General features: G+C 45.1%; 1 protein-coding gene across 6 annotated transcripts in view; it reads right to left on the minus strand.

Annotated features, from left to right (window-relative positions):
- Nucleotides 1–15,000, minus strand: part of LOC143294965 (uncharacterized) — a 206,819-nt gene that overhangs the window by 37,704 nt on the left and 154,115 nt on the right. For all 6 annotated transcript variants that reach the window (XM_076606493.1, XM_076606489.1, XM_076606490.1 and 3 more), the window contains 2 exons: nucleotides 10,054–11,998; nucleotides 5,326–5,768 (listed from right to left, as the gene is read on the minus strand). In XM_076606493.1, the coding sequence (XP_076462608.1) occupies nucleotides 5,326–5,768; nucleotides 10,054–11,998 (2,388 nt within the window). The remainder of the gene's footprint in view (nucleotides 1–5,325; nucleotides 5,769–10,053; nucleotides 11,999–15,000) is intronic.

Raw genomic sequence — 15,000 nt, forward strand, 5'->3', positions numbered from 1 at the left:
TGAATTTTATTACCAAAATGGATGTTCCCTCAGAAGCTTGCGCGGGACAACTTTTTTTTTTTTTTATTGCCGTGAGTACTTTTACATGCATACTACACACGGGACCTTTTGTCTGTAGTCTAACACTAAAGACTAGCACCCCAGACCACCATTCACTGTCTGCTTATTTATTCGTTATTTATTTGTTTGTTTGTTTGTTTATATATTTATTTATTCAATTATTTGTTTAGTTAGCGTGTTAGTGAGTTAGCTCTATTCATTCATTCAATAAATAAATAAATGAATAAACAAATTAATAAATCATTTATTTTTATTTATTTATTTGTTTGTTTAGTTAGCTTGTTAGTTAGTTGGTTGTATTTATTTATTTATAAAATAAATAGATAAATAATTCATTTATTCATTTCTTCATCTATCTAATCAACAAATCATTTATTTTTATTTATTTGTTTTATTCATTCTTCATTTATCTATGTATCTATCTACTTTTGGTTCGTCTGCTTGCTTCCATACCCATTTTCTTCCTGCCACCCATTCCACCCGTATGACGTGTGGTGTGTCTCTTCAGTCATGTATCTGTGCTGCCAGCTCCATGCGCAATCATGCAGACCCGGCGATAGCTTAAAACTACTAGAGCGCGATAACTTTACATTAAAGTGCGTACATACATTGTACACCTATCCCCGTCAGTATTTGTATTTGTATTTCTTTTTATCACAACAGATTTCTTTGTGTGAAATTCGGGCTGCTCTCCCCAGGGAGAGCACGTCGCTACACTACAGCGCCACCCATTTTTTTGTATTTTTTCCTGCGTGCGGTTTTATTTGCTTTTCCTATCGAAGTGGATTTTTCTACAGAATTTTGCCAGTAACAATCCTTTTTTTGCCGCGGGTTTTTTTACGTGCGCTAAGTGCATGCTGCACACGGGACCTCGGTCTAGTGGAGGGGGAGAAAATATCGGCGGCTGAGCCGTGATTCGAACCTGCGCGCTCAGATTCTCTCGCTTCCTAGGCGGACGCGTTACCTCTAGGCCATCACTCCACACGATACTCGATACACGGCAAAAAGACAGACTAAATCCTCGACAATAACATCAAAAACAACAATAATAACAACAAAGCAAATTTTACTGTCAGGAAATAGGGTATGTGGTAGGTATGCCTGACTGCGAACGATCCAGCCGAAGCCACCAGCTCAACGTGTGCACTGTAAAGATATGTCGTACGACAGTCAAATGTAGTTCTTTTGTTTTTGAAGGCTTTCTCCGACTGGTTGCACCAAGAAACGTTTGTCTGCTCATTCGTTTCAACGTTTTGTCGACTTAAAATAGCATGGGTGCCTGGGGGTAAATGCGAACGGGCAAGTCTTTTTGCGAATGAGGACTTTGGGTGCATGCAGACAGTTAAAACAGAAGCAGATCTTTAACTTATTCGACATAACATGTTATTGGAATAGACTGTGTATTGTTGGTTTAGATCACACATGCACACAAAATAATACACAAACAGATTACACACACACCCCACAATGCACACAAACATACCCTTTTGAGAGCATCGTTCGCAAATAGACTCACGTCAAAATATCCCATGGGCTAATTATAAACGACACTATTTTGCAGATTCCTGTCAAAACTGACGTTCTGATCTGTCACCGATATGCTTTCTTAAATTATCCCAGCACTGGTAATGCGCATTCAACACATCCGATCAAATCAACTATTTTAAACTGTGTCAAAGTTCGAGTCCTACAACTGGCTTCCAGTGATTTTAGGATTTTGAGAGCACATTTGTAACCTTGGTCGGCAGTGGTGCCCAACACCCACACCCACAATGCTTTCGTGTGCTTTTATGTTAAGATTTTTTTTTTCATGTTACTGGTAAAATGTGCTCTTAGCCTTTTGTATTTGTATTTCTTTGTTCTTTTTTTTTTTTGTTATTTTTTCCTGCGTGCAGTTTTATTTGTTTTTCCTATGGAAGTGGATTTTTTCTGCAGAATTTTGCCAGAAACAACCCTTTTGTTGCCGTGGGTTCTTTTGCGTGCTGCAGACGGGACCACGGTTTATCGTCTCATCCGAATGACTAGTGTCCAGACCACCACTCAAGGTCTAGTGGAGAGGGAGAAAATATCGGCGGCTGAGCCGTGATTCGAACCAGCGCGGTCAGATTCTCTCGATTCCTATGCGGCCGCGTTACCTCTAGGCCATCTTTGTCCTTAAGCAATTTTTTGGGGAGGAGGGGTGGTGGTGGAGTGGGTAGGGGGAGGGGAGAGGAGGGAGCGAGGGGAGGGGTGGGGGGGCGGCATTTCCTTTTTTTTTTTTTTTTTGTTTTTTTTTGGTAGAGGCTTATTCAAGTACCTGGTAACACGGGAATTCAACATCGCCGACGGAATACGGTTTGATCTTCGGAGAACTTTCTGCAGGGCAGGGGCACTTCACCTTGCAGGGTGTGTACAAGTCTGACCCTGGACGAGAGCTTTAAACGTGTTGTGGAGCTTTTAACATCAGATTTAAAACGTATTGTGGAGCTTTTAACATCAGCTTTAAACGTGTTGTGGAGCTTTTACATCAACTTAAAAAGTATTGTGGAGCTTTTAACATCAGCTTTAAACGTGTTGTGGAGCTTTTAACATCAGCTTTAAATGTGTTGTGGAGCTTTTAACATCAACTTTAAACGTGTTGTGGAGCTTTTAACATCAGATTTAAAATGTGTTGTGGAGCTTTTAACATCAGCTTTAAATGTGTTGTGGAGCTTTCAACATCAGCTTTAAACGTGTTGTGGAGCTTTTAACATCAGCTTTAAATGTGTTGTGGAGCTTTTAACATCAGCTTTAAACGTGTTGTGGAGTTTTTAACATCAGATTTAAAATGTGTTGTGGAGCTTTTAACATCAGCTTTAAATGTGTTGTGGAGCTTTTAACATCAGCTTTAAACGTGTTGTGGAGCTTTTAACATCAGCTTTAATTGTGTTGTGGAGTTTTAACATGAGCTTTAAATGTGTTGTGGAGCTTTTAACATCAGCTTTTAAATGTGTTGTGGAGCTTTTAACATCAGCTTTTAAATGTGTAGTGGAGCTTTTAACATCAGCTTTAAACGTGTTGTCGAGCTTTTAACATCAGCTTTTAAATGTGTTGTCGAGCTTTTAACATCAGCTTTAAATGTGTTGTGGAGCTTTTAACATATGTTCAGGGAACTGCAGACAGGATATCATAGGACGCTGGGGCAGAATGAAAAAAAAGAAAAAAAAAAAAAGAAAAGAAAAAAAAGTGAAAGAAAGGAAGACAGAAAGTAACTCAGCAAGTGGACAGATAACCGAACAACAGAAGAAAGAAAGAAAGGAAGGAAGGAAGGAAAGAATTAAGAAAGAAAGGAAGGGAGAAAAAAAAAGAGAATAAAGACAGAAAGAAAGAATGAAAGAAAGAAATAGAAAAATAAAGAAAAAAAGAGAGAAAAAAAAGAAAGAAAGAAGGAAGGGAAGAAAGAAAGAGAGAAAGAAAGAACGAGGGGAAGAAAGAGAAAAATAAAGAAAAAAGAAAGAAAGAAAGAAAGAAAGATGGAAGGGAAGAAAGGAAGAAAGATAGAAAGAACGAAAACGAATTATAGATGAACAAAGATCAACACATCAAACGTGTGTAACGTATCAGACAACACAAAGCCCCGCCAACTCATGCCTGCAATCAATGTGGAGACGCACGCACGCACGCACATACACGACTATCACCACCACACACACACACAACACGCACGCACATACACACATGCACGCGTGCGCAGACACACGCGCACAAACACACACTCACGCACAAACACCAGCATACACAAACATGCGCACACATACACACCCCCGCACACGCATGCACACACATTTACGCACACACACACACACGCAGCATATACGCATGTACACACAGACAAACACACACACATGCGCATGCACGCACACACACATACACATTCAAACAATGCATACACACACGCACGCACGCACGCACACGCACACACACACACACACACACACACAGAGTCTCTCTCTCTCTCACACACACAAACAATACCCCCTCCCACCCAGCTCACACACACCCATCCACCCCCATCCTCACACTCACCTCCCCCCCTCCCCCCTCCGACAGACAGACAGACAAACAGACAGACAGACCACTGACCATTGTTGGAGGACAGTCCCCGACAGACAGACAGACAGACAGACAGACAGACCACTGACCATGTGGGCATTGTTGGAGGACAGTCCCCGACAGACAGACAGACAGACAGACAGACAGACAAACAGACAGACAACTGACCATGAGGGCATTGTTGGAGGACAGTCCCCAGACAGACAGACAGACAGACAGACAGACAGACAGACAGACAGACCACTGACCATGAGGGCATTGTTGGAGGACAGTCCCCGACAGACAGACAGACAGACCACTGACCATGGGGGCATTGTTGGGGGACAGTCCCCGACAGACAGACAGACAGACAGACAGACAGACCACTGACCATGAGGGCATTGTTGGAGGACAGTCCCCGACAGACAGACAGACAGACCACTGACCATGAGGGCATTGTTGGGGGACAGTCCCCGACAGACAGACAGACAGACCACTGACCATGAGGGCATTGTTGGGGGACAGTCCCCGACAGACAAACAGACAGACAGACAGACAGACCACTGACCATGAGGGCATTGTTGGGGGACAGTCCCCGACAGACAGACAGACAAACAGACAGACAGACCACTGACCATGAGGGCATTGTTGGAGGACAGTCCCCGACAGACAGACAGACAAACAGACAGACAGACAGACAACTGACCATGAGGGCATTGTTGGAGGACAGTCCCCGACAGACAGACAGACAAACAAACAGACAGACAGACCACTGACCATGAGGGCATTGTTGGAGGACAGTCCCCGACAGACAGACAGACAAACAGACAGACAGACAGACCACTGACCATGAGGGCATTGTTGGAGGACAGTCCCCGACAGACAGACAGACAGACAGACAGACAGACCACTGACCATGAGGGCATTGTTGGAGGACAGTCCCCGACAGACAGACAGACAAACAGACAGACAGACCACTGACCATGAGGGCATTGTTGGAGGACAGTCCCCGACAGACAGACAGACAGACAGACAGACAGACAGACAGACAACTGACAATGAGGGCATTGTTGGAGGACAGTCCCCGACAGACAGACAGACAGACAGACAGACAGACAGACGACTGACCATGAGGGCATTGTTGGAGGACAGTCCCCGACAGACAGACAGACAGACAGACAGACAGACAGACAGACAGACAGACAGACCACTGACCATGAGGGCATTGTTGGGGGACAGTCCCGGGTCCTGGCCGATACCGCTGTCCGGTGACGTGTCCACGCCCCCCCCTGCACCCAGGTAGTGCTGGAAGCCGCCGCCGCCGCCGGGGTACCCTCCGTAGTGATCCTGCATCTGCTGCTGCTGCTGCACGTACTGCAGCACGCTCTTCTCAGAGTCCAGGTCCAGCAGACCGCCCTCTGTCTTGCCCATGGTGTGGTGCTGGCTGCTGCCGTTGTTGTTGTTGTTGTTGTTGCTGGTGTAGATGTACAGGTTGTCGTTGTGGTTGTAGTAGCCGTTGGTGAGTTGGTGTTGTTGATGGTGTTGATGTTGCTGGTGGTGTGGGGGATGTTGCTGTTGTTGTTGTTGTTGTGTGGGTTGTTGGCCCATCTCCAGGGGTTGGAGGAGGTGGAGGAACTGCGACTGCACCAGGACCGGCTCTGAAAAATGGTGCCATGTGGACATGTCTTAGGACTCTGTAAAATGGTGCCATGTGGACATGTCTTAGGGCTCTGTAAAATGGTGCCATGTGGACATGTCTTAGGGCTATGTAAAATGGTGCCATGTGGACATGTCTTAGGGCTCTGTAAAATGGTGCCATGTGGACATGTCTTAGGGCTCTGTAAAATGGTGCCATGTGGACATGTCTTAGGGCTCTGTAAAATGGTGCCGTGGACATGTCTTAGGGCTCTGTAAAATGGTGCCATGTGGACATGTCTTAGGGCTCTGTAAAATGGTGCCATGTGGACATGTCTTAGGGCTCTGTAAAATGGTGCCATGTGGACATGCCATGTACATATATCATGCCTGTGAGAGAGAAGCAAAGACAGACAATGCCAAGGCGAAAGTCGAATAATTTATTGTTGGCCGTATCCCACCCAAGAAGTGACGGTGTGGAGAAAATCACTAGTTCATCGAAAGGTGCACTAAAGGAATTCAACCAACAAAACTACAACACCATCACTACAGGTTACGTGGAACTGACAAGCCGAATTTACAGAGATACAGAGAAACACTGAGACAGAGAGAGAGAGAGAGAGAGAGAGAGAGACAGAGACAGAGACAGAGAGACAGACACACACACACACACACACACACACACACACACACACACACACACACACACACACACACACACAGAGACTCAGACGGTTTACCGATTTGCTCATTTCAATCGCAAAATATTGCAACAGGTCCGTGTATTTCAGTCATAACTACAATATTGTAACAAGTCCATGTATTTCAATCATAACTACAATATTGCAACAAGTCCATGTATTTCAGTCAGAACTAAGATATTGCAACAAGTCCATGTATTTCAGTCATAACTACAATATTGTAACATGTCCATGTATTTCAGTCATAACTACAATATTGCAACAAGTCCATGCATTTCAGTCAGAACTACAATATTGCAACAAGTCCATGTATTTCAGTCAGAACTACAATATTGTAACAAGTCCATGTATTTCAGTCAAAATTACAATATTGCAAAAAGTCCATGTATTTCAGTCATAACTACAATATTGCAACAAGTCCATGTATTTCAGTCATAACTAAGATATTGCAAAAAGTCCACGTATTTCAGTCATAACTACAATATTGCAACATGTCCATGTACTTCAGTCATAACACAGATATTGCAACAAGTCCATGTATTTCAGTCATAACTAAGATATTGCAACAAGTCCATGTATTTCAGTCAGAACTACAATATTGCAAAAAGTCCATATATTTCAGTCAGAACTACAATATTGCAAAAAGTCCATGTATTTCAGTCAGAACTACAATATTGCAAAAAGTCCATGTATTTCAGTCAGAACTTAACTGTTCGAAAAACATACCGAAGCTTCCGCAGTCAGTACTGCTGTTTCACTGTTTCCCTTAACTTTATTTATAATCTTTAAGTCGTTTGTGTATATGCTTTACGTTCTATACAGATAATCACTATGCTGAGGGACTCCTTCATTTCCAAAGGAGAATTATGTGTAAGGTTCAGTAAGTCCGTCCGATGTATTCCACGACGATATCACATGTTTGTTGCCAACAAATATGTTACTGTTTACTTTCCTTTCACGTTTTTTCTTTCTCTTCTTTATATGTTAAGGAACGGAAATACCCTTGCAAGTGAATTGTCACTGTAGTGCTCTGTAATTGTTTACTAATTTGTTAATGGTGATTTTCGACTACAGTGATATGTATGAACTGTGCAAAAATTCTGGTAATGATGATGTTGATGAAGTTTCAATATAAGAAATATAACCTTCAATGCAAGGGAAAAAAATGTGCCATCGACAAATATGAATAAAAAAAAAGTACTGCAGAATGTGTGTGGTCCATACCACAGAGTTGATAAAAACCTAGACATGCTTTAAGCTTCAACAGGAAAATATATAAATCATATTTATCTATTCTTTTGACAAGAGAAAGAAAAACAAGTGCAAAGTAAAACACGAGCAAAGCACACTGGCAGAAAAAAACTGAAAACAAGTTCAGCGATATCTGCTTGAATATCAAGCGTACATTAAGGAAACTTTTCTTCATGAAACACTGAAAACAAGTTCAGCGATATCAACTTGAATATCAAGCTTACATTAAGGAGACTTTTCTTTATGAAACACGTGCAAATAAGACAATAAAATAACCCCTTCCCCCAACCACTTAAAAAAAAAATCCTCCTCCCCACATTTCTCTTCGAGGTCTAGATGGAAAAGAAAGCATTGTCTTTCTTACTCTATTACCATCAGAAAATAAAAGTCATTCAATTCTATTAAATTCTCTCTCTCCCTGACAGTTTGTTATCAATGTGTGTTTATGTTTGTTTGTTTGTTCGTTTTTGTATCTGTCCCACTGATTTATAAGTACTGTCAATCTTTACTTTACAGCGTTACTGCTTTGATTGGAGAACGGTCAACCCTAGTGCAGGTTATCCTGTTTATTTGTACAGCATTTGACTGGAGAACGGTCAACCCTAGTGCAGGTTATCCTGTTTATTTGTACAGCCTTTGATTGGAGAACGTTCAACCCTAGTGCAGGTTATCCTGTTTATTTGTACAGCCTTTGATTGGAGAACGGTCAACCCTAGTGCAGGTTATCCTGTTTATTTGTACAGCCTTTGATTGGAGAACGGTCAACCCTCGACAGGTTATCCTGTTTATTTTGTACAGCCTTTGATTGGAGAACGGTCAACCCTCGACAGGTTATCCTGTTTATTTTGTACAGCCTTTGATTGGAGAACGGTCAACCCTCGACAGGTTATCCTGTTTATTTGTACAGCCTTTCGTCATTGTCAGTTATACACACTCTGCGTCCAATGAAATAAGATGGTTTTCTTATCTGAAAGTAGAGTATCGTCTGAGATCTTAATAATACAAATTAAGTGTTTATTTTCTTACGTTAAAAATGTTATAAATGAAAAGAAAAATGAGGACGGGAATAATGCGATAAACATTATATAAAAAATCCCCCAAAACATTGTAATAACAATAAAAATTATGTGATTGGAATCAATGTTAATACCAGGATCTCTCTCTCTCTCTCTCTCTCTCTCTCTCTCTCACACACACACACACACACACACACAGTTCTGCAACACATTTCACACACACACACACACACACACACACACACACACACACACACACAGAGTTGAAAAATCTTACTTTATTGGAAAACATCTTTCCAGCTTCGCGGCTGAGCTAATTGCTATTATATAAGCGCTGAACTACTTAGTGAGCCATCAAATGGTTTTCTCGAAAATAACATTTTTTGTTGATTCCAAATCAGTACTTTATGCTCTAGAATTATTTAGCCTTGAAACAAGACCTTACTTAGTTATCGAGGCAAATCATTTGGTACATTGTTTGAGGATTAAAGGGACTGAGGTAAATTTTTGTTGGGTGCCTTCTCATGTGGGCATTCATGGCAATGAAACTGTTGATAAAGCAGCTAAAAGAGGAGCACAAGATTAATAAAAAATCGACAAAAATACATGTCCGTCTTTCCGTAAAAGAGACATACACTTTGTTAGAAAAATCAGCATGGGGTCGATTTCATAACCGATGGAAGGAAAAGTTTTTAAAGCATAAAGGGACATTATTCCCCGTGAATACAAGATTAATAATCTCCACTTCCTTCCGTATAAAACTTGATGCGCTGAAGACAAAGTGTAGTAAAAATGTTACATGCATCTGTGGTAAGCAGGTCAGCTTGCATCATTGTTTGTTTCACTGTCAGCAGTTACGTACCTTCTTGCCCAAGTATTTCAAAGAGAATAACTATTCTGCAGATGATTTTTGGAAAGTTATTTCTGACGAGGTTCTTATGGTTGAACTTTCACAGGCATTAGTTCATAGCCCTATTTCTATATTCCTTTAATGTACTTCATAATTGTGTTAATGGTTTCTGATTATTATCATCATTATTGAATTGTTACTGTTAATGTAACTGCATGTTAGTTATGCATTTTTGGTAGTTTTCTACCTTTTCTGTTTTCCTCTTCCCCCACCCCCCACCCCCCGCACCCCCTCCCCCACCACCCCCTCCTTTTTTTTTAAATTTCTTTTTTAAATCGTCTAATATCACTGACAGTGAAAAGACGCTAAACTAAAGAACGAACACACACACACAGAGGCAAATTCTGCAATACTTTTATTATTTTCTTTTAATAGATATACATACTTTACATATGTACACAACGCAAGCACAAGCCCAACACAAACTCACCGGAACTCATCTGGGACAGCAGGTCCGCCTCCGACAGGGTGCTGGCCGACGGCGAGTCCCCGCTAACCATGGACACCAGGCCTGCCGACGATGCCAGACCGTTGCTGGTGGCCATGGGCACCGTGTTATACAGCACCTGCATGGCGGCCCCCGTGGTGTAGGGAGGGGGGAAGTGGGGGTCGTAGTCTAGGAACTGGTCCTCTCGCTTGATGCTGGGCAGGGCCCCGCCCACCTTGCCCGAGGTCATGGCCGTCAGGTCGTCCTCAGCCAGGTATCCCAGAGCCTCCCGCGGGGACGGCGTCTGCTGAGACGTCTGCAGGTGCTGCTGCTGCTGCTGTTGTTGCTGTTGTTGTTGGAGCTGCTGGTTGAGCGAATACTGCTGGAAGGGGTTCTGGTGGTGGTGAGAATCCGTCAGCTGTTGCTGCTGGTGGTGTTGTCCCAGGCTGTGATGAGGAGCGTCTCCCACGTCCAGGGTCTGAGTCATGGCGCTGTGCGCCGCGGCGGCGATCCGCAGCTTGAGTCTGTCCTTGGTGGTCTGCCTGACGGCTTCGCTGGAATCCGCTGGGGGTGACGAGGCCGACGAGAACGACGAGGAAGGAGGAGAAGAGTCCGGGCTGTGCGCTGTGCTGTTGGGGTTGGTGTTGGTGGCGGTGTGGGTGAGGGCGGGGATGACGACTGATGCTGGGGCGTCTCTCTCCACACTCAGCACAGCGCGCTGTGTCAGCGGCACCAACAGCAGGGAGGGGGGCGGGGGGGACACCGAGACCGACACCGGGGGGGCGGGCACGAGCGGGGAGGCCGCGGGGCTTACAGCAGTCGTCAGCACTCCCTCCGCCGCCGCCGCGGGCAGGCAGTTAGTGACAGCGCACAAGTCAGAGGGAGGGAGCGATGAGGACAGAACAGCCGGCGAGGAGGAGGAAGAGGAGGAGGAGGGAGGGGAGGGGCTGGGGACGGAGACGGCAGGTGACGGGGGGTGGAGCAGAAGGAGGGAGGGAGGAGTCCTGCTGGTGGTGGTGGAGGAGGGGGAGTGGGGTGTGGGCGTGGCGGGGATGCTGGGGCCTGTGTCGCCCTGGGGCAGCACTGTGGTGGCGCCGGCACCGTTGTTGGTGCCCCCGGGGTCTGTCTCTTCCCCCTGCCGCCCCCCTCCTCCTCCCCGCCCTCTCCCCTTGCACCCTCCCCTGCCCTTGGCGCGACCACCACCGCCGGTAGTGGCGGTACCCTTGTTGCCAGAGTCCGGCAAGGTGAGGAGGGTGGACGCTAGCCTCAAGGTCGGGTGGGAGGAGGAGGAAATGAGGCAACGGCCGCGGGGCGGTGGGGTCACCCCAGCAGACACGACCGGAGCGGCCAGCGGCGACGTCTTGGTCACGATGACCGGTTGTGTGGAGGTGGAGGTGGAGGTGGTGGTGGAGGTGGTGGTGGTGGACAGCGCCGCTACTGTGGGTCCGCTCGCTGCAGTCCGGCACCCCGCCACACGTACCTCTGCTGAACGGTGGGCAACACCAATACCACCACCACCACCACCACCACCAGTAGTGGAAGTCGCGTTGAGGAGGTTGGTGGTGGTGGTGGAGGTGGAGGAAGAGGGCAGGGGGCCGTGCAGGCCATTCCTCAGCTGCCCCATCCTCTCCCTCACCGTCCCCCACGGCTCGCTCTCGCTGCGTCTCAGCATGATCATTCCCTGAGGGGGTGAGGGGGAGGGGCCGCCGCCATGGGCACGGCTGTCACGTGCACTGCCCTTCTGGCCGCTGCTGCTGCTGTTGTTGGTGTTGTTGTTGTTGTTGGTGGTGGTGGTGGCGGGCCTCCTGGCCGCTCCTCGCAGTGTGGGGGAGGGGGAGGGGGAGGAGGAGGAGGAGGAGGCCGAGAAGACTTGGCCGACAGCCAGGGACGAAGGCGAGGACAAGGAGGTCCTTTGAAGCGCCGTCCTCTCTGATGAGTCCGCCGCGCCCTGCCACGGGACAAGCACAGGTCAGGGTGGTGGTGGTGGTGGTGGTGGTTGTAGCGGTCTAAAGTGGGTGGGGGTGGGGATGGGGGAACATGAATGAAAACACAGGCGGAGTGGGAGAAGAGAGGAGAGATGGGGGGATGGGTGAAGGGGGAAAAGGGGAGGGGTGGGGTGACACCAAAGAGAACATTGTAAACACGCATGTCATCCTGTTTACGGATTTGGACAATGATGAATGTGTGTGTGTGTGTGTGTGTGTGTGTGTGTGTGTGTGTGTGTGTGTGTGTGTGTGTGTGTGTGTGTGTGTGTGTGTGTGTGTGTGCGTCTGCGTGTGTGTGTTTGCGTGTGTGTGCGTGCGTGCGTGAGTATGTGTGTGTGTGTGTGTGCGTGCGTGCGTGTGTGTCTGTATTTGTGGGTCTGTGTCTGTGTTTATGTATAATGATGCGTACATGTACGTGTGTGTGAGTGTGTGTGTGTGTGTGTGTGTGTGTGTGTGTGTGTGTGTGTGTGTGTGTGTGTGTGTGTGTGTTTATAGGTTTCTGAACCAGAATGGAAAATAAACCCAGATACCACCAAGACAGGAAACACAGTAACAAAGCAAGTTAGGGTTTTTTTTTGTTTTTGTTGTTTTTTTTAGATCGTCACAGACCACTACCTAAACCACCTACACAACAACACACACACACACACACACACACACACACACGTAGAACACACGCACAGTCTCTCTCTCTCTCTCCACTGTGCACATAGTGTAAGTATGGAGACAGTGGAAAGAGGAGCGGAGCACCAAATACCTCCACACTGCACACGGAGCCCAGCCCTTTCATTGCCTGACAACCGCTAACGTCCCCGACAACCACCAGCCCCACCGCCCGTCAGTAAATTAATGATGAAAACATAACCTGATACCAACTGGGATCTGTTCCAGCTACCTACCCCCCTTCCCCACTTCACAAACCTTTGAAGGTATTTTACACCATAACAAACAACAACAGAAAACACAAAGAAACACACACAAAAAAAACCCCAACCAAACAAACAACAACAACAACAAAAAAGACAATGGAAACGTAATGCTGTTGGGAATATAATAATAATAATAATAATGGTACTTATATAGCGCTAAATCTTGTGCATAAACAAATCAAAGCGCTTTAATATAACAACAACAACAATAATAATAATAATATGCATATGCAGGCTTACATAGTACAGTACCTCCATCTCAAATGGGTCTCACCACGCTTTACAATAAAATATACAAATTTAAGACTAAGCGATGTAAAAATATGTACAAAGAAAAGTAATAAAGTAGTAATAAATCAACATAGTCTCACATCACATTTGCTAAAATATACCTATTTCAGACGATCTCACATCACGCTGGCTAGAATTTGAATACTTCAAACTAAGTGACACACACAAAAAAGTAAATCAACACTTTCAAACCATTGAATTACTTGTCGCCGAGGTGAGAATAAAAAATGATGCTGATGACCTGTCCTCCATGAAATGGAAAACAAAAAACCAAACAAAAAATCCCCTTGATCTGAAACCAAGTTTACGTTCCGTATACACACTGAATGAACGTTCGTGACCTACACACCTAGCAACCATGACAGTGTGGTGAAGTATTGTATTGTATTGTATTGTATTGTATTGTACTGTACTGTACTGTACTGTACTGCACTGTATTGTATTATATTGTATTGTAGTGCATTGAATCGAATTGTATTATACTGTAATGCGTTGTACTGTATTGTACTGTATTGTGTTGCATTACTTTTCGTGTATTATACCGAACTGCATTGCATTGTTTTGTATTGTATTGTATAGTATTGTATTGTACTGTATTATGTTGCATTACTTTGAGCGTATTATACTATATTACAATGTATTGTATTGTATTGTACTGTATTATGTTGCATTACTTTGAGCGTATTATACTATATTACAATGTATTGTATTGTATTGTATTACTTTTTCTCACAACAGATTTCTATGTTCTCCACGCAGAGAGCGTGTCGCCAAAGTGCAGCGCCACCCATTTCTTTCTGTCTGGATGTGCATCTGTTTCACTATCAACGTGGATTTGTACAGAAAAAAACAACATCACTGATTGATTGATATGGATACTTATATAGCGCCTATCCTCAGTCGGAGACCAAGCTCTAAGCGCTTTACAAACACGGAGTCATTTACACAACAGGCTGCCTACCTGGGTAGAGCCGACTGACGGCTGCCACTGGACGCTCATCATTCGTTTCTTGTGTCATTCGATCAGATTTCAGGCATGCACACATACACACTCAGATAGACAAGAAACGTTTTAGTGTATGACCGTTTTGTTTATTTACCCCGCCATGTAAGCAGCCACACTCCTTTTTCTGGGGGAAGGGGGGGGGTGCATGCTGGGTATGTTCTTGTTTCCATAACCCTCCGAACGCTGACATGGATTACATGATCTTTAACTCACTCAGTACGGCCAGTCCTCTCTTCTCCTCTACACAGACCCCTCGGATGTCCAGTGGGTGTCTGAATGACCCAAACTTTAGCTTCCGTCGTCAGAATTGTGGTATTCTTTGTCAACATTCACCTCTTCAGTATAAGAGCCTTCCGCTTGCAATATTTTGATGATGGTAACTGGGGTGAAACGCTGTTAACGTCGTCTCTTTCGCCGTTCGTATGGAGAGAGTTAACGTGCGTATTTGATCTTCTGCGTGCGTATACACACGAAGGGGGTTCAGGCACTAGCAGGTCTGCGCATATGTTGACCCGGGAGATCGGAAAAATCTCCACCCTTTACCCACCAGGCACCGTCATCGAGACTCGAACCCGGGATCCTCAGATTGAAAATCCAACGCTTTAACCATTTGGCTATTGCGCCCGTATTTATTCACACTGTACTGCAAAATCTCTTGGACTCACATCCAATCCAACATAGCAGTGACCTTGGTGTTAACTTTGACCAGACTGTTGAACGGCAGATTTCCTCGATCCGT

The sequence above is a fragment of the Babylonia areolata genome, chromosome 20, assembly GCF_041734735.1.
Source record: "Babylonia areolata isolate BAREFJ2019XMU chromosome 20, ASM4173473v1, whole genome shotgun sequence".
In the NCBI taxonomy this organism is placed as follows: domain Eukaryota; kingdom Metazoa; phylum Mollusca; class Gastropoda; order Neogastropoda; family Buccinidae; genus Babylonia; species Babylonia areolata.